General features: G+C 34.6%; 1 protein-coding gene and 1 long non-coding RNA gene across 6 annotated transcripts in view; one reads left to right on the top strand and one right to left on the bottom strand.

Annotated features, from left to right (window-relative positions):
- Window positions 1–24,470, top strand: part of LOC6641514 (tyrosine-protein kinase Btk29A) — a 63,143-nt gene that overhangs the window by 17,271 nt on the left and 21,402 nt on the right. For both annotated transcript variants that reach the window (XM_023175505.2, XM_023175506.2), the window contains exons 3-5: window positions 12,441–12,536; window positions 12,620–12,794; window positions 13,031–13,177. In XM_023175505.2, the coding sequence (XP_023031273.1) occupies window positions 12,441–12,536; window positions 12,620–12,794; window positions 13,031–13,177 (418 nt within the window). The remainder of the gene's footprint in view (window positions 1–12,440; window positions 12,537–12,619; window positions 12,795–13,030; window positions 13,178–24,470) is intronic.
- Window positions 18,637–24,470, bottom strand: part of LOC124460402 — a 70,665-nt gene continuing 64,831 nt past the window's right edge. For 2 of the 4 annotated variants that reach the window (XR_006954314.1, XR_006954312.1), the window contains one exon: window positions 18,637–18,885. This is a non-coding gene — a long non-coding RNA (uncharacterized LOC124460402). Of the gene's footprint in view, window positions 18,886–20,373; window positions 20,841–24,470 lie in introns of all 4 variants that reach the window. The other 2 variants (XR_006954313.1, XR_006954315.1) reach the window with 2 other exon arrangements.

Here is a 24,470-nt window from a genome sequence, read left to right as displayed (position 1 = left end):
ATATGCCTGATGTATGTATGTATGTATGTATTTAAACAGCTAACCAAGCAAATGAGTCTTACCGAAAAAAAAGAAAAAATGAAAGAGAAAAATTAAAATGAAAATGCCTTTGCGTAGGGGTTTCTTCTTTCTCCTCCTATACACACAGCTGTCAAAAACGAAACTCTTCTTCTCTCACATGTAATTATTTCGAGTCTAAATTGTAAGATAGATTTCGAGGGATAGGAATGAATTTTAAGAGATAGAGTTTGGCCTTCGCTGACCTTATGACTGACAATTTCCTCTGCACATTTATAATACCCTTTCCCCTTTCCCTACCTCCTTCTCGTCATTCGCTTTTCAATTCAATATGTGCCTCTCTTTCGTCGACTCTTTGTCATTTCCTTTGGCCCGTTTGGTAGACCAAGAGTTTATCCATATGTTTGCTTAATACATTTTAAGCGCTTTTTAAGCGTTCAAGTCACGATTTTCATATTTATAGCTTGGATCGTAAGAAGAAATACAAAGTAGGCGAGAGGAACACCTATATTTTCTTTCCTCCTCTCACTCTATGTGTCTGTGTGTGTAGCTGATTGATCAGCTGTGTGAGTCTTGAAGCTCCTCTTGATGCTATCTGCCATCGATTTTCTATTTCTCGTTTCTTTTGAGGTTTCTTTTTCTGTTTTTTTTTTTGTTTTTTTCCGATAAATTTAATTATAAAGCCCATAGAAAACTTTCAACCTTTGTCTTATCGTTAATTTCATCGCCAACGCGCTCGTTTTTGTTTTTTTCGTTTTCCCAAGAGTTCCTTTTGATGGATCACTTGATCACATCGTGGAGACCCTATAGAAAATTCCAATGAAAAATGGCATCAGTAGTAAGTAGTTCATGCTTGATGGCTTTTCTCAGGACGCAACAAAATTATAGCGTAGGTTGGCCAAACTCATTCACTTTTCGTCTAGATTAAAATATATATACATATACATATACATAATGCAAATTTAATGAAAAGAACAAACTAAGTTTTTTCTGCCTGTTGCCTGTCGCAGAGGAAGTTGTCAGAGTACAAAAATTTTTGTTCTATCGTTGACAGGAAGAGCACCGAAGACAGCAGAGTGATTCAGCAAAAAGAACAAGAAAAAAAAACAACACAATAAAAATAAAGACCAGAGGGCCGGGGCTAACTTCGACCGCGTCAAAGTTTGTATACCCTTGCAACTTTTTTGGTAAGTTCTCCCTTACCTATAGCCTTCAAAGTGGAAAAACGTTTAAGCTAAAAGGGCTAATGTGTCCGAAAGAACGGCCTACAATCTTAGTTTTTCTTCTGCATAGGAAATAACGAAGATATTGATCAAAGTCACTGTTTTCCACCGATCGTTCCTATGGGAGCTATATGATACAGCTACCCGATCCTTATCAAATTTGGCACAGTCATTAACAGATATATTAAACTAACAAATGTTTAATTTGAAAGCAATCGCGTCAAAAGTAACGAAGTTATTGACAAAAGTCACTGTTTTCGAAAGATCGTTCCTATGGGAGCTATATGATATAGTCGCCCGATCTTAATCAAATTTGGCACAGTCATTAATAGTTATGCTAAACTGAGAAATATAAATTTTTATGACAATTGCTTCAAAAGTAACGAAGTAATTGACAAAAGTCACTGTTTTCGAAAGATCGTTCCTATGGGAGCTACATGATATAGTCACCCGATCTTGATCAAATTTGGCATAGTCGTTTATATGTGTAATTAACTTAACAATATTAAATTTCACGACAATAGCTCAGAAAATAACGAAGTTATTAAGAAAAGTCACTGTTCGTGACTTTGCCATTTGTATGGCAGCTATATGATATAGTGATCCGATCCGGCTGAATCCGAGATATACAACGCCTGCAGTATATACAAGCCTACATGCAAAATTTCAGCTCTGTAGCTCTTACGGTCTAGGAGGAGTTTGCGTTGATCCAGACGGACGGACGGACGGACGGACGGACGGACGGACGGACGGACGGACGGACGGACGGACGGACGGACATGGCTATTTGAACTCGTCTCGTCGTGCTGATCAAGAATATATATACTTTATATGGTCGGAGATGCTTCCTTCTATGCGTTGCACACTTCTGACCAAAATTAATATACCCTTTTTGCAAGGGTATAAAAATAACCAAAAGAAAATGTGTATAATTTGTTTTGTTTTTTTTATCTTTACTTTATTTTCAACGCCAAATTAATTACTCAGTTGGGTATAAGGCAAGCAGCCAACCATGTCCTTTGATGTGTGTGAGAACGACTGAGAAAATGTTTAAATATATATGAGAAATAAAATTTCATTTTCTAGTTTTCATTTTCATTGGAAAAATGCATAAATTCTGTAAGGTCTCCGTCTAGACTCTCCAGAGAGAGAGAGACGACTTGATGTGGGATCGACAGTTTTATGATCTTTATGCATCTTGAACAAATTTACACTTTATGAATTTTCCTTGACTCCCTAGTGAGTTACCATGAGTTTTCAAAACGGAAATAAGTACAAATAAATTAATATATCCGGATGTGGGATGTATCAAAGAACAATTTTTTATTATTGGATTATTCAAAGTGAATTCACATTCAATGTGAATGAATATTCGAGTCTAACCCGAATCATACTAACTTATGCCTACTTTATGATTTAGATATTAATCAATTCAGTTTAGAATTATTCAATTCCATGCTAATCATTGATCAGCAATAAAAGCTTTAAATATTAAACATTATTTTTGAGACAACAAAAAATTCCACTAAAAAAAATAATAATGATAATTATTTTTTTGAGATTTTGATCCAGTAAATAGTATTTATGTAATTAATTGTGTAAATTTTTTTAATTTTGAAAATAAATCACAGTTTTCAAAATATATATAAAATAAAGAAAATCTTGTTATTGCAAATATATTATTATCTTAAGCAAAACAAGTCCTGTTAGAAGGGTGCGATCTTTTCTCTATATATTACTTTCTTTTGGCTTATTGTTAGATATGTGATATACTTGATCAACTTGTTAAACGCTACTATTATGTATCCTACATGAACGGGTTTTATAATCTGTGTTATATCTGTGTAATCTCCTGTTAAAGGATTTGTTATCATTAAATGTTCATTAATTTAGTCTGAGAAAAATCGTTAAATTAAAAAAAATGTAATTTAAAAAGATCATAAAAGCTTCGAACTTTGGGTTATTTAGCCAAATCTTAACCGATTTATAATAGTGATGTCTAATTTTAATCCTTTTAAATTCCATTTTTAGTCTCGATAGTAACTCAATTAATTATTAAGATTTATTTTGAAGAGGGGAACAAATCGTTAATGAAGAACTAAGTTTTCCAATCAACCAGAATGTCATAAGGCTCAAATTTAGTCAATTTTTTGGGAATTTGAAATATTCATGTCTTTATTTTTAGGTCGGAATAATGTCTTTCAATCTCGAACAATTACAATCTCAAAGTTAGTTGAATTTTCGCCAAAAATCGTGATGTATTATTATGTTTTTGTTTCAAAAATCGTGTTTGAATATGCTAGATTGTGATTCATTTGAGATATAGCTTTTTGTTAGAGCTCAATATGTGATTATCGGGGGAACTGCAACATCATAGACTACAAAAATAATGCATAACTTGTTCATTGACTACATAAAATTATCTATAAACTCAAATCTTATACTGTATACATAACCATTTTAGTTTCGAGATACATTTAAACATATTTTTTATGTCACTCACTCTCTCTCTCTGTCTTTGGCTTATCTCTTGGAGTGTAATCTTACTTAACTTTTTACCAAGTCAGTCAACTAGCCTTTGTTTGCATATTTTGTAAAAAATTTATTACCCCACTGTTTCACCTTTTTACGGGGCTCGCCTACACACTCGTTGCGTGACCTAAAATTGTAATGCAACAATTAGTAAGAAAGAAAATTGAAAACCCATTATTTCCAATTTAAAGTTTAGTTTTTTTGTTTTTTGAGTTTGATTACAGTTATAATTTATATGAGACGATTTTTCAAACTTGCTCCACATGCAGTCAGAAGAATCTTTTTAAGGAATAAGCGCAATCTCCAGGGGGTTTACATTATCAATCATTTGCTTGAATTGAATGGAGAATGAGTGCTTCGCTTCAATTGTCAGGCCACAGTCCCGTGTCGGTTTCTGTTTCTGGATCAATCGAAGAAACCGCCAACATTGACACCAAACATACACACATCCATCCATCGGTTTGTGTTCGTTGTCCATTTCCATTCGCTACGCGGTTCAAATTTCGATGGCATTTAAACATGCCAGATGAAGTATACGTACATATATATTTCTTTCCACATTAATCAACATTGAAAGGTTCCCGTTGCTGTCTTTAATTTAAAATTTTTGTTGCACTTCAGTTGATGCAATTCGTTTGATATTATGATAATGATGATGATGACGAGGAAACGCGGGTTTTTGGGGATGTAAAATCATCTGGAGTAGAAGACAGCCTGTTTATTAGTCAAATGCATTTATAAAATTATAATTATATTTTTTACAGTAAAGGGATCTAGTTAAGAAATAAATAGCAATACGTAGATGAAATTCAAATACCTCTTGATTGCATTATCTGAAATCTAAGTCAATCAATCTATTATTAGTTAGTGGAAAATAGACTTTTCAATAATCGAAGTAAGCAAATTAAGGCATTTAAATATTTTCCATTTTATGTTTTCCTTTCAATTCTCAATTTTTTGGGGTAATTTTCTTACTCTCATGTTGGTTATGCTACTATTCATAATGGAATTAATTTTCCATTCGTTCACCCTCGACAGCATTGAATTTTTTCCAATAATTTTCCACTCTGTGACCTGACCCTCTTCTATTTATACAATAGCAATTTTCACTTAATCTCCTTTTGCGTTCAACATAATTTTCTGTTCTCTTTCTCCTTGTACCTTTGCTTGTGTTACCTGTTTCGGGTTACCTGTATGAGAAGTTGTTAGCCTGTTGAGCTGAGTTTTTGTCGCCGGTTTGCTTTGACAGCTCTCTTTTTTTTTGTCTATCCCGCAGTCTGGTTTGCGGAAGGTGTTTTTGCTGGGGTATCCCCTCTATGGCAATTTTTTTTTTGTTATTGCAACAACTCTGTTTAACAATGGCCAAACGCATCGTTTCATGTTTCCAGCCGTTCGTCCTTTTGGAATATTATGTTACTTTTATTCTTGTTTCTTTCTTTACATTTTTTGAAAAGGAAAAGGTCGTTAAACAAAAAAAAGTAAGCACTTAGCAAACCAATTTGTTGGAAACTTGAGGGATATCCCAGGACACTAGTAAGCGTTGCGACGACATATTTTATGTATAATCGTTTCCCCCATGCAAACAACTTTGCAGCAAAGCAAACCCATAAGTTTTAAGTCAATGACGAGGTGCAACTTAGTCATAGACTTTAAGCAGCATTTGAAGTATATCTTGTAGATTTCACTCAACTTTATAATGATTTTAAGACAAAGGGCTATTCAAAGGTTTTAATTAGTTGTAAAACGGCAATATTTGCTAACATTTATTAAGAGTTACTTAGTTTTTAGATTCTAATAGTTGATATATATAGCCAGCTGCAAGAATTAGAATTAAAAGAAAAGGCGATCTCTTTGACTGTGAAACCAGCTCTTAGCATATAATTCATAAATGCATTGCCAAAAGTTTTCTATTTTAACCAATTTCGACTTATTTTATATCGTGCACTTACAGTACAGGTAGAAAGTACTTGAAGTTCCTATATACCTATATTCTTCATTAGCATAAACGGCCGAAACGATCATAGATGAAATGGCATATATATTTGATATACTTAAAACAGTTGCTTCATTTGCTGCATGGTGTAGCAAAGTCGGCGAGACGGCGAACTATTAATATTAATGAAATATCATCAAAGCATGCCCGAACCTCGATTTTAGATTCCCATTAATGCATTCCATCAAAGCAGTTGATCTTAGAAGACCTTGGCAAGATTTGTTGTTCAGTAAACTACGCAAACAATTGAATTTAATTAAACTAGCAATGAAATAGTTGGCAAAAGACAATAAAATTTTCTTTGTTACGCATTGAAAGTCGTGAAAATTGATTTGGCAATAAAAAAAGGAACTTGTTATTTCAGTATTAATTAAATGTCAACTAAACAAAATTCTATTTGCTTTGACTCCATGAAGAGGCCTTTGTCTTATCACGGAGATACCATGATTTATTGCAAAAATTTGCTCAAATATAAGTTTTTTAATAAGAAAATTAAGAACATTAATTGATTTGAAAATTAGGCAAAAATGGGCAGAACTACAGACTAGAGATTTGCAAAGTTGGGGCTGTAAAATATTTGGGAATCGTTTAATAGTCAACAATTGAATTTAACTGGTAGTTTTGCCTAATTTCATCAGTCTCTATTTTGGACAATCAATAAGTTTCAATAAGTTATTTCTAAGTTTGATCGCAATTTAGATATGTCTCATACAAATATATTATGGAAACATCAGTATGAACTCCGTCGTAAATTAACACTCAACACTATGTCATAAAGAATATTTACAAAAAACAAATAATATTTTCTTTAAGTGTATGAATTTTCCATCATTTTGAACTCTGTGGTAACTTAACACTAAATAGACATCATGTCAATCAACATCTTTATAATGTTCTTCAATCATGAAGCATTTGTTTTGTCTTCTTTTTTGGGGGCAATTTCCATTATCAACGCCACCAAAAGAGCAAGGAGAAGGAGGGTAACCCTCATTTCACTTTATCGATGGATATGCCCTCAAGCCAAAGTTGGACCCATTTTTGTTTTGGTCGAACTGCATTTAAAAGGAATTTGATTAATGTTGCATTAATTGACTTTCACTCGGCAGATGCGCACGAGGCCTTTCAATTTTTATTTACCCAGTTTCGTAAACTTTTTTCTTGTATTTCGTTGCGGTTTTTTTCCATCTCATTTTTTTTTTTGTGTTTTTGGTTTCATGATCAAGAAAGATGGAGATTTTCCATTCCAGTTTTTAGTTTTCAAGATCTTTTGCCATTAATTGGTTGCAATTTCTGTTGTTGTTGTTGTGATGTTGTTTTCACTACAAATCAAAAGCAGCTGCTAACTCTGGGGCATGCATCTGAATCTTCATTGCACTGCATTTGTTTCTTATTGACGCCACATGCTACATGTCGCAATGCCAATTTGCAAACATATGCTCAACATTCGCACTGTGATAAACACACAAAGCCAACACACACACAAACACACACATACAAACAGAGAGTCTTTGAAATGTAACTCAAAGTGCAACTTGAAGTTCATTGACCCAAATGCCTCCAGGCAGGCATAAACGGTCAAAGGTTTTGAAAATAGTGATGTTCGTGCTTGTATGTACATATATCCATACATACATACATATGAATATCAAACTTTATAAAAGTGGCAACTCACAACAATTTAGCCATACTTTTTCATTTCCATTTCAGTTGGGTTTTCATCTCATTGCCCCGTTTTTTGTCTTTCTTTCAACTTTTTTGGTTTTGTTTTTAGTTTGTTGTTTGGCACTTTTGCTTTATGCCTGCCTTCCCCGCCGTCTCGACTCGACTATTTCTCTTTTCAATTCAACGAGAAAGTGGCACGACATGTTCTACTGGGATGTGGCGTGTGCAGGAAGCATCATCAAATTCAACTAGGTTGCCCTGACAGCCGCCGGATGTCATGTTGTAGTCGCAACGCAATCTGGCTTCCTCTAGGTTCCACCCACAGTCAACCCCTAAAACTCCTCCCCCTCCTCCCCGTTGGCCATGCCAATTACATGTTTCTCACCCACTTGAATTCTTTGACATGAGCCAATTTTTTTTTTTCATTTCAATTCATTTACAGCTTATACGCATCATTAGCTTACATTAAATAAAAGTCATCATCACGAACAGTGAGACCTGATATTAGATATTAAGTTTAACCATGAAATAAGTCGATTTGTTTAATAAACTTTATAACACTCTGCATGCTCGATAAAAGCAAAGATTATAAAATATTAATAGCAATGTAATATGTAAATGTGTTGCAAGTACTACTAAAGGATTGAATTGAAATTAAAAAGTTGTACAAAATTCATATCTATAAATTTGTTTTGAGCAACAATCAGTTCCATTAAACTAGTAAGGATATAAATCAGGTTTAATAATTTTGTTATAAAATCAAAATATTAAAAGAAATAATTAGCGATTGGTTTTGATTTCTCTGGAGACTACAATAATGAAGAAATTTTACAATCTTCGCACTTCAGCAAGAAACTGTTCAAGAGAAAGTTATTGATCGATCCTCTCTGTCACTCACAAGATCGGCATATTATAAAGCCCTAGATTTTGGTCAAGCAGCTTAATTGATTTATTAGTTTCCTTCTTGATTTGAGTTTTTGTGACAAATTTTTGTAAACCAATTAAACAAGTAATAAATAATTCTAGGATTGCTATACAAATTCTTTGAATTTTATTGTGAATTTCTTAAAATCTTGTAATAAGTTAATATCCAAAAACGAAGAGTTGAAAACATGCTTGGATATGTAATGAATTTTCGTAAGTCTCAGTCGATATAAGACTCAACCCCTTTGGCTAACTGATTACCCTCGCTGTTAAAATTCATAAACTAACTTAAGTGCTTTTATGAAATTTTCGCCATCTCAGTTTTCTTGTGTTGGGAGGGTTTTTGTTGTTGTTTGTGTCGTCCTGGCATTCCACTTGGCGGCACTTGAGCAATGTTGTCGTCCTTTTTTTCTTGTCGAGGGTAATTTTTTGCACGTGTGCCGACACTTAAAGGGATGCGGGACTAGGCAATCGGGAAGACTTTTAAGCGCTGCAAGCTCAATTAAGTCAACTTAATTGGCCTAATTGACTTGACGGTGGACTCTTTTGTTAAGGTTGTCAGGGCGAGCAGGCCAGAATGGTTGGAAGCTGAGACATAATTTTGTTGTTGGCTCTCTACTTGGTGGTATTAGATTAGAAGACTGCACACACGAAGAGTCTAGGGAACACACACACACAGCGAGATAAGCAGCGACTTATCGCAGCAACCCAAAAAAAAAGAAGGAAAAAAGTATCTAAACAAAAAATGTGAAGCAACCAAACCAAAGAGCGACGACATAAAAACCTCGACGACGACAAAGTTGACACAAAGACCTCAAATAAACAAGCAGCAATTTGAAAAATAAGAAAATACGAGAGAGAACTCAAAAAAACCATCTAAAAATGGGGGGCAATCAGTGCGGAGAAGTACTGCAGCAGCAGCTAATACACAAAACAGAAAAACAAAACAACAATTTAAGAGACCGAACAACAAAAAGATTGAACTTCCTTTTTAGGTTTCAAGTAATTTTTTTTTTTGCCTCTTCGTCTTTTCGTCTCTTGATAAAGCAAACAAAAATGTTTTGTACATAAAAACTTGGGCATAAAACTTTGAAAATTATTTGGGTTAAGTCAAATGGAGGGGTTATAGGGCTATTATGTACGATGTAATGAAGTCGAAACAATGAACGAGCACAAAACAAAAACAAAAACGAAAGAGAAAAAGGAAATTCAGCACGAAATGAAAATGAAAATTTTCAACTTGGCAACCAATTGAAATTGAAACGCACTTGAGAGTCAAATCGAGTCGTATGGGTTGAGAAGTGGGGAACGATGCATTAAATTAGCGTTGCTAATGTGTCAGATGAAGACTGGAAATAAGTATAATAATTTCCCCTTCCCCCTCCACCATGATGAAGCTCATTTCGTAGAAATTTACATGCCATGCCCCGTTTCCCTTTCATCATAGAAATTTTTAGATTCAGTCGTTGGAGCATTGCTCTATGCACAGTTGGGAAAAGAAATTCCCTAAATAAACGATTGATCATAAATTATACAAAAACAAAAAATATTATTATTTATTTTGGCATTTAGACTGTAAATTTTAAGTTGTGGAAACAATCCAGTCCAAAAATCCGTTGAAAATCCTAAATTTACCTACATATGTATATAAAGGAAAATTAGAAATAAAACGAGAAAGAAGCTAACTTTGGCTGAGTGCCGAAGCTAACTTTTTATACCCTTGCAGAGGGTATTATAAAATTGGTCAGATGTTTGTAACGCACAGAAGGAGACGTTTCCGACCCCATAAAGTATATATATACTTGATCAGCACGAGAAGCTGAGTTGATATAGCCATGTCCGTCTGTCCGTCCGTCTGTCCGTCCGTCTGTCCGTCCGCCCGTCCGTCTGTGTGTATGCGTTTTACTCAGCCGTCTTAAGAGCTATTGGGCTGAATTTTTTTTTGGGGGTTTTTTATTACCCGGGAAAAATAAAGTATCAAAACCATCAGGATCGGACCACTATATCATATAGGTCTAGAAGAACTAGAAGAAACATTTTCATAAAAATTGAAGTATGCTATGAAATTTACGTATGTGATAATATTGGATATAAAACCCCAGATCCCAAAATTTGAATGTGATCGGATAAATATAACACAAGTTACAGTCAATATAATAATCGGCTTTGCCGGCAGCGCTGCTTGCTGTCTACTACGTCTTTCGTCATCAACAGAGTACATGCATACACACACAGACGCAACGCTACATGAACTGTATGTGTATGCGTGCGTTGCTTTGCTTTGGGAATGAGGGAAGAATAACAAATTGTAAAATAGAGAGTAAAATTGTTTTGTTTGTATATTGATGAATTGAGTTGCAGAAAACAAATTTTGAACATGTAAAATTACTATTACCAACGACTGCAAGGGTATATAAACTTCGGCATATCCGATGTTAGCTTCTTTGATATTTAAATAGTTAAAACTTTCAATAAATATCATTCAATAAGTTTTGTTTCTATACCATACACCCATAGGGTGAAATGGTATATTAAAGTCGCCAAAATGTATGTAACAGGCAGAAGGAAGCATCTCCGACCCCACAAAGTATATATATTCTTGATCAGGATCAAAAACCGAGTCGATCTAGCCATGTCCGTCTGTCCGTCCGTCCGTCCGTCCGTATGAACACCTAGATCTCGGAGACTATAAGAGCTAGAGCCACCAAATTTGTTACGCAGTCTCGTGTAGTACGCTTATCGAGTTTGTTTCAAATTTTTGCCACGCCCCCTTCCGCCCCCAGAATTTACATAAAAGTGTTTTTCTTAAAAAGTATAGCAGATAGAAACATCAAATTTGCTTTATATACTCGTTTAGTTAGCGCGCAGAAAATAATTGTTCCAACTTTTTGCCACGCCCCCTTCCGCCCCCGGAATTTACATAACTCTGATTTTCTTAAAAACTATGTAAGCTACCGACTTTAAATTTGGTATGTCAGCTAGCTTAATAGACGCGCAGATATTGACTATTTAAAAATTTTGCCACGCCCATTTCCGCCCCCGAAAATTAATCAAAACTGATTTTCTCGAAAACTAACAAAGCTAAACTCACCAAATTTAGTATGTATATTGGCTTAGTATGCGCGCAGAATACATATATTTTAATATGTTGCCACGCCCACTGCCGCCTCCATAATTTAGAAAAAACCGACTGGCTCTTGCAATTTTTTGACCATCGCATCAAATTTGGCAGACTAATAAATCTTATCTATTTCTATCAAACTACCAAATTTGATTGAAATCGGACTAGAAACATACAAAATATACGTATGAACGTATTTTGCTACGCGATCCATAAGGGCAGAATTGGCCGTTGGCTAGTGACGGCGCTAGAGTGCTTGTGTGTTTGTAGAGTGAGCGAGATAGCAAATGGTATGTGGCATGTTAAAACAATTTAGTAGACATACATTTCGTTTTCGAAATTTTAAATATTTGTTTCACCTGGTGTATGGTATACCCAAGTCGGCGAGACGACTTACTTACTTCATTTTTTAAATATGAATATGATGAAAGCAAGCATCTTCGACCTTAAAAAGTGTATATACTTTTCCTATTCAACCTGGACCCATCATTCTATGATTATGATAATTAAACTTTTTCCTTTCGTTTGCGGTTTGTCATAAGATCGAAAAACTATGTCGAAACTTCCAATACAAACTTCAACATGGACGCAATAATTCTGATCCTTTGGTTATAATTAAAAAAGTTGAAATATATGGATAAAAACATGCAAGGACATTTTACTTACCTTCCAGTTTATACTCCCTTAAAGTCTGTCTTACTCTTTTTTGTTTCAATTTATTTTACATACGATTGAGATATCAAATTATAATCACATGGATCGCATTCTAACCGGCACGGATTTGGTTAAAAAGAATAACCACAGGTTTTCAGAGTTCAACAAGAAATTGATAAGACTACTTAAAATAATAATAATTCATCCGATTCAGATTTAGGTATTATTATTAATGTCTATTAATATTGCTTATAACTTTTACTATAATACAAATGTTAATCGTCAACTTTGTTTATTCGATTATTTTTTTTAGCGACGACGTGAACGCGGCAGAATACAGTTGAAGGGCGTTCGCCTTGTGGAGGAGGCAACAGTTAACGGCGAAGGTGGTGATCCCTTTGCACCGGATGTGAGTAGCATGAAATCATTGAGGAGATAATTTGATTTTTTGTTTTATTAACTAAAATATTAACTGATCATCATCATCATCAGGGTTATCCCTTTCAAGTGGGCTACTGCGAGACAGCAACGAGACAGACCGAAGTGTCGGCCAACGGTGGTGGAGTTGAGGGACAACAGGGAGGACGCGCGGTGCCTCAATATACACTCTACGTGATAGCCAACAGCGACAAGGAGCGCAGCGAGTGGATCAGAGCCATACGACAAGGTGAGCACGACACTACAATGCACCCAATGATGATTATAGAGATGATGATAATGATGACCCCAAAAAAAGCAAGCAAAGAGTTGGTTGGTTATTTGGTTAGCAGTGCAGCTGTTTTATGCGATAAGGCCATCTCGCGGCCAATACAATGCTTAACCCAAATCATGGCTGCAGCTGTTCCTAAATGTTTATTCATTTCTTCTGTTTATGTTGTTGTTGTCTTTTTTTGTTTCTTGTAGTTTGTGAGGACAGCAATACCCCCAAGTCATATCGCTATCATCCTGGCTTGTGGTCCGGCAAAAAGTGGAGCTGCTGTAAGGGTCTAGCCCGCAATACATTCGGATGTCGGGCCGCGGCACATTGGCGTGAAGCTAACAATAATCCAAGTAAGAGAAAAATAACACATATCACGGGTATTGCAATAAAGAGCAATGACAAAATCTTTGTACGTCTTGAAACATCAATTGGTGTACTATCCTCATCGTCATATCGTCGCCAAAAATGAATATCATCCAAATGGAAACCTATATTGTCTTCCAATTCCATCAACTCGAGCGGTTGCTCCATAGTTTTAGATACTCTGTGTTTGTTTTCTGGTCTGAAGTCTGTCTATTATCTATTTATAGGATTTTATTTCATGTTTGTTTTTGTTTTTAGACAGTCAGTGAAAATTGGCAGTTTGAGCTAGGACAACCATATGGGGGCTAGTCGACTTTGTGTTTTTCTTTGCCGGATTGCAACAAATTGGAAACAAATTTTCGCTGTCAGCCATATTTACAAACAATGTGGAAAAAACAAACACTACTGCATTCCCATGCTAGTGGTTCTATATATGTATATTTATATATATTATGTACAACTTGAGATTGTTATTAATGCCTGGAATTTATTATAATAAGAGCAAAGTTTAAATAACCAAAGAAACTTATAGAAAACATATTGTTGGAAATATGTAAAGGAATTCATATAGTTAGATATAAAGACTGCCAAAATTTTATGTTTATTTAGTTTATTTGCAAATGATATTATGGTTTGAGTTTAGTATAACTTAGACCAATTTTTTGACTTCTCATGTGGGATAAGTGAAAGTTGTTCCTTTTCATTGGCGTTAATTTAAAGGGTGACATTGTGAAGCTTTTAACAATCGACTAAGGAATTGCTTGAGAGAATAACAAGCTACACATCATATTAACGTCAAACATCTAATCTATTAATTAAATTATAAACTTATGATATACATTTTATCGGAATTTTGTGGGACTATACTTTTTAGCATATCACGTGACTTAATCAGTCTGTTTACAAAAAGCATACCAAAATTAATCCAAATGCCAAACCGATTTCATAGTTAGACATTTTACAAATATTTATTTGTTTTGCCACAAAATAAACATACAAATGCATTGCTAGGACTATCTAGATATTTTGTTTTAACTTTAAATTTAGCCTTGACTGCATGGTAACATTTCCACTCCTTTAGACAAATGTCAGTGTCGTTTGGTTGGCTTTTGCTTGGAGTAGGCATGTCTTCCATACATACATATGTACATACATATGGGGGACAAAAATGACTTGTCAACTCAACTCTTGAGAACATTTTGCTTTTCACACATATGACTACTTTATTTTTTCTGCCTTCTGCATCACAACCTTCTGTCCTTTTGTCTAGCCTCATTTGACATACACTTGACGGTGTATCCTTCCTACCAGGCGACGCTCTCTAACCGCAATTTCTTTTCTTTGAGTGCATTGAAGTAAGTTTCGTGCGTGTCTGGAGTGTCAGCAGCCTTACTAAGCTGTTAATGAGCCAAGGGTTCGAGAGATGAATAAGAAAAAAAAGGCAGAAAAAACGGAATCTTTAAGATTGCTAACTTGGCTGGCAGTTGGCTTTGTGTGTGGCCGGAACAAATATACGAGACAAACTTAGATGAGGTTTGCCTAATGCAACTTGGCACCTGATTGTTCGGGTGCGAATTCTAAGAAGAGGTGTTTCCTTCTTTTTTTCGCGTTTGTCAAACATTTGCTTCACGAAAAGAAAAAGTAAATTCAAATCTACAAAAGCACTTTAGACTAGAGTCTAAAGTAATAGATGGCTACCAACAAGTTATATATACCCATATTATATATATGTTTTTGCATTCCACTTTTATCAGAGTCACGAGATCTATTGTTTGATCACGTAAAACATTATCTTGAATTGTATTGAGTCATCAAATTAAATATATAAGCGGGTGCAATGTCGACGTAGAGAAAAAAAAAAGGGAAGTAAGATAATGTATGCCATGTTGAAGATTGTAAACACCTTTTATTTTTCTATAGATATACAATTGTTAATTTGTTTCTGAAATCCCTTGGATATTTTCTCTATTATCCTTTACCATTGAAAAAAAGAAACATGTGAACAGCTGCATTTATGTCAAAACTTTTCACATTTATGTCGTTTAAATTGGATCCCAAAAATGTCACCAGTTGATGGTCTTGATTGTTCATTTATGTCATCAGATTAGGAAAATGGGAACCCCTTTCCATAATCATCCATCTGTCTCTGGGAGTGTCAGTGTGTGTGTGTGTGTGTGAGAGTGTGCCCACATGCTGTCACCATTGTTTGACAGTTTTCTAAAATATTTTAAGGGGCGCATACACATCTTCATTTTCATTTTGCATTCTTCCCTCCACTTCTCCAATTTTTTTCTTCCATTCTCTACTCTGTAGCCAGCCATCAATTAGAGGCGTCACTTTAAATTGCCGTTAAGTCTGCCAATTTCGGCAAGTCATTTCATTTGGGTAGAAGGAGAGAGACAACAAAGCCAAGCAGCGATCTGGCCAAAATCAGGTCGCCTTCATCTTCATTTATCAGCGAAAAGTGGGCCCCCACCAAAACACCCCGACGAGTTTGTGTGTAAGAAAGGGATTGTGCAGCGGGAGCACATGTCAGTTGCCGTTACAATAAATTAGCCTGTCAATTTCTTTGAGGGTCTTTCCAACGCCCTCGCTTGCCCTCCACAAAGGCCACTTGGAGGTCTCTTCTTCGAAAATTAATTATGATACTTTTCTGGAATCCTTTTCTTTACCCTCAGCCAGCCATTTGACTTTCGCCCGCGTGTCTGATGTGAATAATTCATTTAATTTGTAATTAAAGAGAAGAATCAATGGGAATTATAAAATTTTCATTGACACATCTCTGAAGGTCGTGTAGTCTAATAAAATTCTAATGGAATTTCAATGATCTTTGCTAACAAAAGACCTTTTACATATGTATAAAGAAGGCGCACCTCTATTATGAGTAGGCGAAATTCGAAATGAGTTTCAAAAAATTTGATAGACAAAAATTAGTTTACCAAAAGTATTTCTATTTGAATACAACCCCAGTTAGGTTTGGGTCTCCAAAGGAGACTTCCTTTTGGCCAATAGCCATACCCAAACTGGTTTCTCCCAATCTTCCAAAAAAAAAAGCCAGTTCAATATTTAAGAGAAGAGAGCGACCGAAGAAGCTGGCAAACTGGAAAACCTGTTTTATTTGTTGTTTTCTTTTTGGCTTGAGCCAATTGTTTAAGGCTAAAATGGAAAAAGTAAACAAATATACTTACTTGTATATATACTAGTCTAGTGTAGATAGTTGGGCACGTGCAATGAACTTGCCTAGAATAGAAGAGTATCTTAAGGAGCAAATCCACGAAGGGGCTTGGTTAAGGATTAATCTGTCGTCATCAATGATTTTATTAATTTCTATAAATGTGTGTGGGTATTTTTTTTTTGGTTTTTTTTTCGTTCTCCCGAAACAAAATGATTGTAATTAGGTGCTTTTGTTATAGCCCATTCTCTACTGCATTCAAAGAAACCTTCAATGCGTTGTTGGTCGTTGTCGGGTGATTGACCATGAAAAGAGGCCCCAAAGACCAGACTTTCGTCGTCGTTTTCGTCGTCGTCGTTCCAGTTCTTGAAAAAAAAAAAAACCAATCCAAGACAAGACATAGCACGGAACGCGCTTTAGTGCCTTGTTTTTTTTTTATCTTCTTTTTTTTCGTTGCTGTTGTTCTTTTTGTTCATGCATCTTCGGTGGCTGCTTCGACCTGCCCAATGTGGCTTGTTTAAAAGTTTTAGGCCGTCTCGCGGTTTGTCCATGCCTCTGATGCCCCCTACCCCCTAACTCCCCCCCTTTATTTTGGCTGCTGTGGCTGCTTACCATCCTACGCCTGCCATGATTAATGATCCGTTCTGTTGTGATTCGTTCTAAACGTGGGAAATCGGCAGAAGCTAAGACTTAAGAAGGAACTGAACACACTGAACTCTGTCTCTACATTCATACATACAAATATGTTTATATGTATGTATATGTGTACATATTACCTTCTCTTAGTTAACTCTTTTACGCAATGATTATTTTTGGCCATAACTTTTTTTTTGATTTTACTTCTTTCTTTCTTTGTTGTAGCTATTAATCTTTCGTAGAAGAAGAAACATAAACAGACATTTGACAAGTGTTTAAACTTAAATAATAATCAATTCGATTTTAGTTGCTATTCAATATTTTATAATACTAAAAATTAGCTATCAATTTTTAGTCTTTTCTTTTAAACAAAGATCAAAGGAAATATTTCGAATGAATATTATTAAATCAGTTATTTCAGTCGATCATAAAATCTTAATAAAACAAAATTATAAACCGCGTAAGGGTTTTCTTTGTGTTATTTCAAATTTTGTTATACTTACTTTTTTTTTTTAATTTAAAATTTTTTTGTTCGCCTTTTGAGCTATGCCTATAGATCATGCAAAAGTTCATTGCTTTTTAAGCTTTCCCTTTATCCCCCATTTTATAGCCCATATTAGGCCTAATAGATTAGGGCCTCTGTTGGCCAAGATGCAGCAACACATTGAGCCCTTCTCGTGGTTATACCACATCTTGTTAGCCCAAAAAGAGAGAAGCAGAAAACTCACTATGTCTATTTATCTCTCTCGTACAAGTAATTTCAATTTGGCGCACTTCCTGCTAATGGCTGGAAAATGACTTTTAACTTTAAGACTTTATCTGCTAAAGTGACATGCTTATTAACTCTCTTTCTCTCTCTCTCTATCTTTTTCTCCTTCTCTCTATTTATTTGCAGGTACGTAACTAAATTTTTAACCGATTCTAACAGTAATTTTAAGTAGGTAAGTGTAAAAGGAAAAAATATGCTCATTGATTTGTCTAGGCAGGCGCAGTTGCAGTTGCATTTGCCTAGTTCTCCCTATCTCTCTCTCTCTCTCTTACTCCCTATCTCTCTTTCACTTGTACTTCTCCATTTCATTTCATTGTTGTTATTATTGTTGTTGCAGACAACTCCCCAAAATGTTGGCTCTCCATTTTGAGCAGCAACAACAATCTTCGGACTCTCTTAAGTATGTATATTATTCTCTCCCTCTGCTCACTTACCATTCTCTCAGACTTCATCATACTCTTGCTGTAAGGGTATATGCGTTTTTAACTTGTACATTTAAGACCATTGGAAGAAAGCATTTTCGACTATAGAAGTAGTTACTTACAAGTTAATAATATCCGCATTTCGTGATATCGATTAAAGAATGATTAATTAAGAATGATTGGTTAATGGAACAAGAGAGAAAAAGAGCAGTAACTGCCCCTAAAAACCCAGCCTTGGTTGCTTTCAAACTTGCATTCAATAATACCAACCTCAAATACAATATAGTTGATATGTTAGAGATGCTTGAGTTAACATTCATATATATACATATATGTAACTTAGTATATACAATATTCTTAATCAGTTAGTCATAATGACTTTGTTTATATAAGATTTTTGCCTATGTCTTTCAAGCTGATGTATTCTGAAAAAGGCAAGTTTCAAAGTGTTTGACTTAAGCATTTTTATTTTGTATTAGACGCCTAGAAATTATATAATTCTGTCTCTTTTACACTACTAGATCGTCTTATAAATTCAAACACTTCATAAGCAATGCATCTCGTAGGCTCATCTTCCTCTTACTTGTACCGTTTAGAGACGCTAGTTGTCTCTTTCTTCCCTTTAGGTGTGGGTTTTGGCCGATCTCTCGTCGTTTTACGTCTTGGTTTTAGCCGACAAATGTGCTGCAATAGAAGCTTTAAATACAAAAGTAACATAATAATAACTTAAAAACGGAAAGAATAGTTTGTATACAAACAGATAAAACGAACTTTAAACAATCTCAGTTTCTGCAATTGTCTATAAACATTAACTAGTTTCATAAATTATCAAGGACTACTTTCAAAATACAAATGTATACAAACTTCGTTGTGCCTAAATATAATTCCGATTCCCTTTGTTTTCTCACTCTCAATCGTCGCAGCAGCGACTTGTGCGCCAGCTCCAGCAGAGTCAGAGTCTGTTGTCTCTGGTCTTTCTCTTCATTTTATTGAGCTGTTTCTCTGCGTCAGTTGCTTACAAGTCGTCTTCGAGTGCGCAACAGTAAAGGTAACGTGGCGCACGATTCGGTTCGGATTTATAAAGATATATGTATATATATATACAATTATTATTGTTAGTTTGTCGTCTCGATTTGTAACGATAGTCGTTTTGTCGCGCGCGTGTTTTTGTTTGTGCCATCTAAAAAATTAATTATTTCTATTGTTAGATCATTTTTTGCGCCCTTATATTACCGGTGGAAAATCGTTAGGCAATATAAAAATTTATATATCTATATAGATATTTATCATACATATTTAACAATTTGTTTATGATCAAAACGTGTGTGTTTTGAATGTCGGCTAACAAAATGTGAAATGCCAAGTGTAGCTAAAGTGGGAGAAAACAAAATCAACAACAACACCAACATCAGTGCAAGTGTAAAACGACGATAAAAATGTAATTATAATTTCGAAAAAAAAGAAAGAAAAGAAACAAATTGTTTTAAACCGTTTGAAGCGACACATCTCCAAATGCAATTTCTAACAGTAAAAGTTTTGCTTATGTCACGATCAGCACGTACATACATACATACATACATAGATATAGATAGACATATGTACCTTACCATGCCATATGTACCCCTACATACGAACATATACCACCTTGTATTTGGTTTTGAACAAAATAACAGAAATCTGGCAACTCTGTTGCTCTATAAGCCAAGTAAAGTTGTTTAACTTGTTTCTTTTTTGGCGTGCACACAGCAGTTTTTCTGCTTTTTTCGTTTGTTTTTTTGGTTTTTTTTTTGTTGTTGTTCATCTTTTGCGCATTTTCTAACAGGGCTCTCTTAGACCTTCCTCTCTGCCCCTTGGCCCAGCCCAGCCCAAAAAAAAAACAACGTTTTTTTGATTATAAGAAATGCGTATTCTTTTTGGCCAACTTAATTATGATGGTCGAAAGTTTTTTAGTTTTGTATAGAAATCAAAAGAACAATAAGCCAAAAGTGTAAAATGATCTTCTCTCTAGTCTTTTTAAAATTCATGACTTTTCATTGTTTAAAATTTTGAGGGGCTAAGAGGCGAAGTGCTTTTCCCCACATTTTGCATAGCATAAATCATAGAAATGTTGATGCCAAATGAACAACAGAGAGACATAGAGAGGGCGAGAGAGAAAAACTGTGGACAATGAATCTAGGAAATTACCTGAATCAAAACCAATTAGTGGGCAGGCGCCTGTCCTCTTAACGAGCTAAGTTTCTTCTTTTTTTTTAAGAACCTCTGTTTGTGCAGGTAGCTAAAAACTAAACGTCGAGCCATCATCATTTGCCTGCCTCTGTCCTCTTCTTGTTGTGTAATTCAATATGCAGACAGGATCAGTTGATCCCCCAACTTCTATCCCTACTATTTCTACTATTGCTTGTTCTTTTCTTGATTTCGGATCAATTTTTCCAGGTTCCTCTTTGGTCACTTTACTTCACTCTCTTTGCTTTAGTCGGAATTCACTTATTTGTTGTTTGTTTTATGTGTTTTGATTTTTGTTTTGTGTTTTCTCGTTTTTTGGTTGTTTCTTCGTTTGTTCGTCGATATATTCAGCACTTTGAGGCCAGGCACGTTCAATACAAATGTTTAAGCCTGCTCATCACGTAGTTTTCAAAGCTCTTGAGAGACAACTACAAAGAAAATATAAAATTTATGACTTGACTACATTTTAATAAAAATATTCAAAATTTGTATAGATTTGCTTGAAAGAGCGAGGGCTATAAGATCTTTTGTTTTAAAGGATGTATTTATCAAGTAGAATTAGAACATTTCTAAAGTTTATTTCACAATTTTTTGAAATGTACCTGTGAAACTGAAGTATATTTTATAAAGAGTTCTAGATTTTTTATACATTTTTGAAAAAAATATAACCTTTTCTGTCCATTGTCATTTTAAAGTTACTACTTAATAAAAAACAAACAATCAAAAATTCTATACAATTGGTTTTGAAAAAAGCTTTCCCATTTAAAACTTTCAATATTTGAAAAGAAAAGAAGTCAAAACTGCTAGGTTTAAAATATTTGAAGTTCTTAAAACAAAAAGTAAATAAAACCCATAAAAATGTTAGTTTTTTCATACGATAATTAAAATGTTAAACAGTTTCAAGGCGAAGAGTCCACCTTTTTGTAGTTGTCAAAACTGCTTAAAATTTCACTTTTTTTATACGATTTTTAGAATGTTCATCGAACACATTCAAAGCAAAGAGGGTGAACTTTTTTTGTAGTTTAAATTATGATAATTCTTTATCTCAAATTTGAATTTAGCCTATTTTAGATAAAGATCGCTTTCATTTTGCATTTAGTAAACTAGATTATAACTGTTTGCTTTTACCCAAGCTTCAATTCAAAAGGTTAAACGGATTTCAATCCATTTGCCAACTTAATTCCCGATAGAAAAAGCATTTGACTTTGAAATAGGCAAGATCTTTAGTTGAATAAGCCTTTATAGTGAACTTTCGCATATAGCCACATGCTGTGACGGAACTTTGGTTTGAATCGTGATAAAATATCTGTTGGAATAACAAAGTATAAAAATGCTAATTCTCAAGAATGCAAAATAATGTACATCACAGCAGGCGTATACTTAACAAATAGAATCAATGCCATTGAGTACGAGCTTGCCAATTGAAAAATCTCCTATGAATTATAGCTGAAGATAGTTGAAAAGTTTCTAGATGATAGACGAGTATTTTCTTCAAAGTTTTACGAAAGTTTTCCCCTCTTTATTGTCTGGTCGAGTAGTTGCTTTGAGTATGTAGTTTATTACCCAAAACAAAAACACATTTTATTTAGGTTTATCACTTGCTATTATCGGGGGTTCTTGAGAGACCGCCAAAAAAAAGAAAATAGATGGAGAACAGGCCCCCCCATTAAATCTTAGCTAGACAAAAAGTGCCGTTTCAAATTTCAATAGAAATCAATTTAACTCTCAGCGGACTCATGTTCTCTCAGCTTTTGTCAAATGAGTGAAGGCTTTTGTTTATAGAATAACATTTGTATTTCATTTTCTTCTTTCTTTTTATATGTTATCTTTCTTAAGAAGACAGAAAGAAGCCCCATAAAAAATAATAAAGAACCAAAAAAAAGCCATTAAAAGGTAGCTTGAAATTGTCATTTAAAAAAAAAGGAAAAAAGAAAGGCAAAAGAAAAAAAATACATAAAATGCAATCGGCATTAAATTTGTTACTTAAAAAACAAAAAAATATAACTACAGAGGGGGATGGGAAGCAGGGCAGAGTGAGTGACTATATATGTGTTCTGAGGAGGAAATCATAAATGTTTGGATTACAAATATTTTGATGGCCAAGTCATGATTAAGTGAAGAAAATTGTATAATAATTCTCGGTAAAAACGATCATAAACTGGCGCAGAAATGTTCTCTCCTACAAGTGTGTGTGTGTGTCTATGTGTGTGTTTGTGTCAGGTACCTCGCACTCATGTTAATTATCTACAAATTTTCCACTTGCTTTTGCTCTTTGACTGCATCGTCTTTGTGTGGAAAATGCATCTAAACAAACCTCAAAGAAGAAACAGGCCAAACCACTTGTAAGACCAAGTCAATGATCATTATGATCATGATGATAATGATGATGATGATAATGATGGTTACTGGCTTGGGTAATTTATAATGCAAAGATGCTTAAAGAATCGGCAAGATCCTTTAGCTAACGGTTCTTGCTTGAGCACACACAGAACAGGAGATAGAGAGGGAGGGAGAAAGAGAGCGAGAGCCATAAGGCAAAAAGGCAATAAAATAAGGTTGTTTTCCCAATGAGTTGTGGATGGGATGCCTACTCTTCGAAGGTTGCCTGCAAATCCCAAACGAGTTTTCAAGCTTCATTTTGGCCATCTCGTTTCCTCAACTGGTCTCGGGGCAGCAACATTTGTTGCTAAACTTCGTCTTCTTCTTTTATCTTCTTTAACATAGGTACCTGTTACCTTCCTCCTGAATCCACTTCCTCCTCTGGACCACTAACCAATTGCTGTATATGTTGCGAAAGTTCACTTTTGGTACCGTTAGCAATTTGCCAAAAACTAAATTGGCTCAGCAGGCGCTAACAAAGGCGAGAGAGAGAGAGGACGAGAGAAAGAGACAGAGGGAGATTCAATTGCAATCGTTTGCTTTTTTTGTGTGTTGTGTTTTTTTTTGGGGGCAACCGCATAAAAATTGCATTTTTATTGGCCACAACTGCGGGTCAAGGTCAGCTACGTGCCATTTCATTTTTGAGATAGAAATTTGCAAACTCTCTGGAATTACTACCATAAAAAAAAACACGAAGAAAACAACAACATCAACTCAAAACAAAACGAAGAAAAAGGCACAAATCATGACAAGCGAAAGCTCTGCTTCTTTTCCTTTTGTTTTTTATTTCCATCTTTGACCGCTTTAAATTATTTATTTTTTTGGCTTTGTTCACGCTTCTCAACGCTTGGACTCGGATTCACAAGAGTGTTTACCTTTTGGAATCAGGTCAAAACGGTTGCTTCTTTCACTTCTTTGCCACGCCCAAAAAAATACAAAAAAAAAACTAACAACAAAATTTTTTTTTTTGCTTTTGGCAATTTAAATTTGTAGAAACTTTCAGTTTGCATATATGAGACAAGGTCACGACAAGTTCAATGTGGCCCAAATTCAATCAATTCAATTGAATTGTTTAACATACACTGAGAAAAAAAGGGCTTACGTAGATTATCATAGTAAATATTTGAAATATGTACATATCATCTCTTTGTGGTAATCATCACAACTCTCGAATTTATTGACTATGGCTATTGCTTACATCTCTCGATTACAGCAAAGACTCTTTTATGAGAACTCTTTTATGAAAAAAATAATTTTTAGGTTTTTGTTACATGAAATTTTAGGAGACAAAACTTATTAATAGTTTTTCTGTTTACCAAAACCATTTTAGTTTCAATATTTCAACAATTTTGAAAATTTGTTTTGCAGTTATTATTCATAAAAATGATTTAGACACCGAACTTAACTTGGGTACTTAAAATTAAAGTGTTTCTCAATAATTATGATATTGAAATAAATGAATGCTATTAGGCCCAAAACAAAAACCGATTCGATTTGAAATTTGATATTTACGACGCTTTTTATAAAGAGCTAAAGGGTTGTATTATTTATGTCCCAAATCAGCATACGATGTTTATTGTTTTCCTCAATTGTGCGAAATTTAGTTTTGATTAGCATGCAAGATGCAGTGAAAGGGAAACTGATATAAGTTTTACTTTCAGAAAATTCAATTTGGCACA

The sequence above is a fragment of the Drosophila willistoni genome (genome assembly GCF_018902025.1).
Source record: "Drosophila willistoni isolate 14030-0811.24 chromosome 2R unlocalized genomic scaffold, UCI_dwil_1.1 Seg200, whole genome shotgun sequence".
NCBI lineage: Eukaryota > Metazoa > Arthropoda > Insecta > Diptera > Drosophilidae > Drosophila > Drosophila willistoni.
Note: the sequence above shows the minus strand (reverse complement) of the source record. Positions and strands in the feature narration are given on the sequence as shown.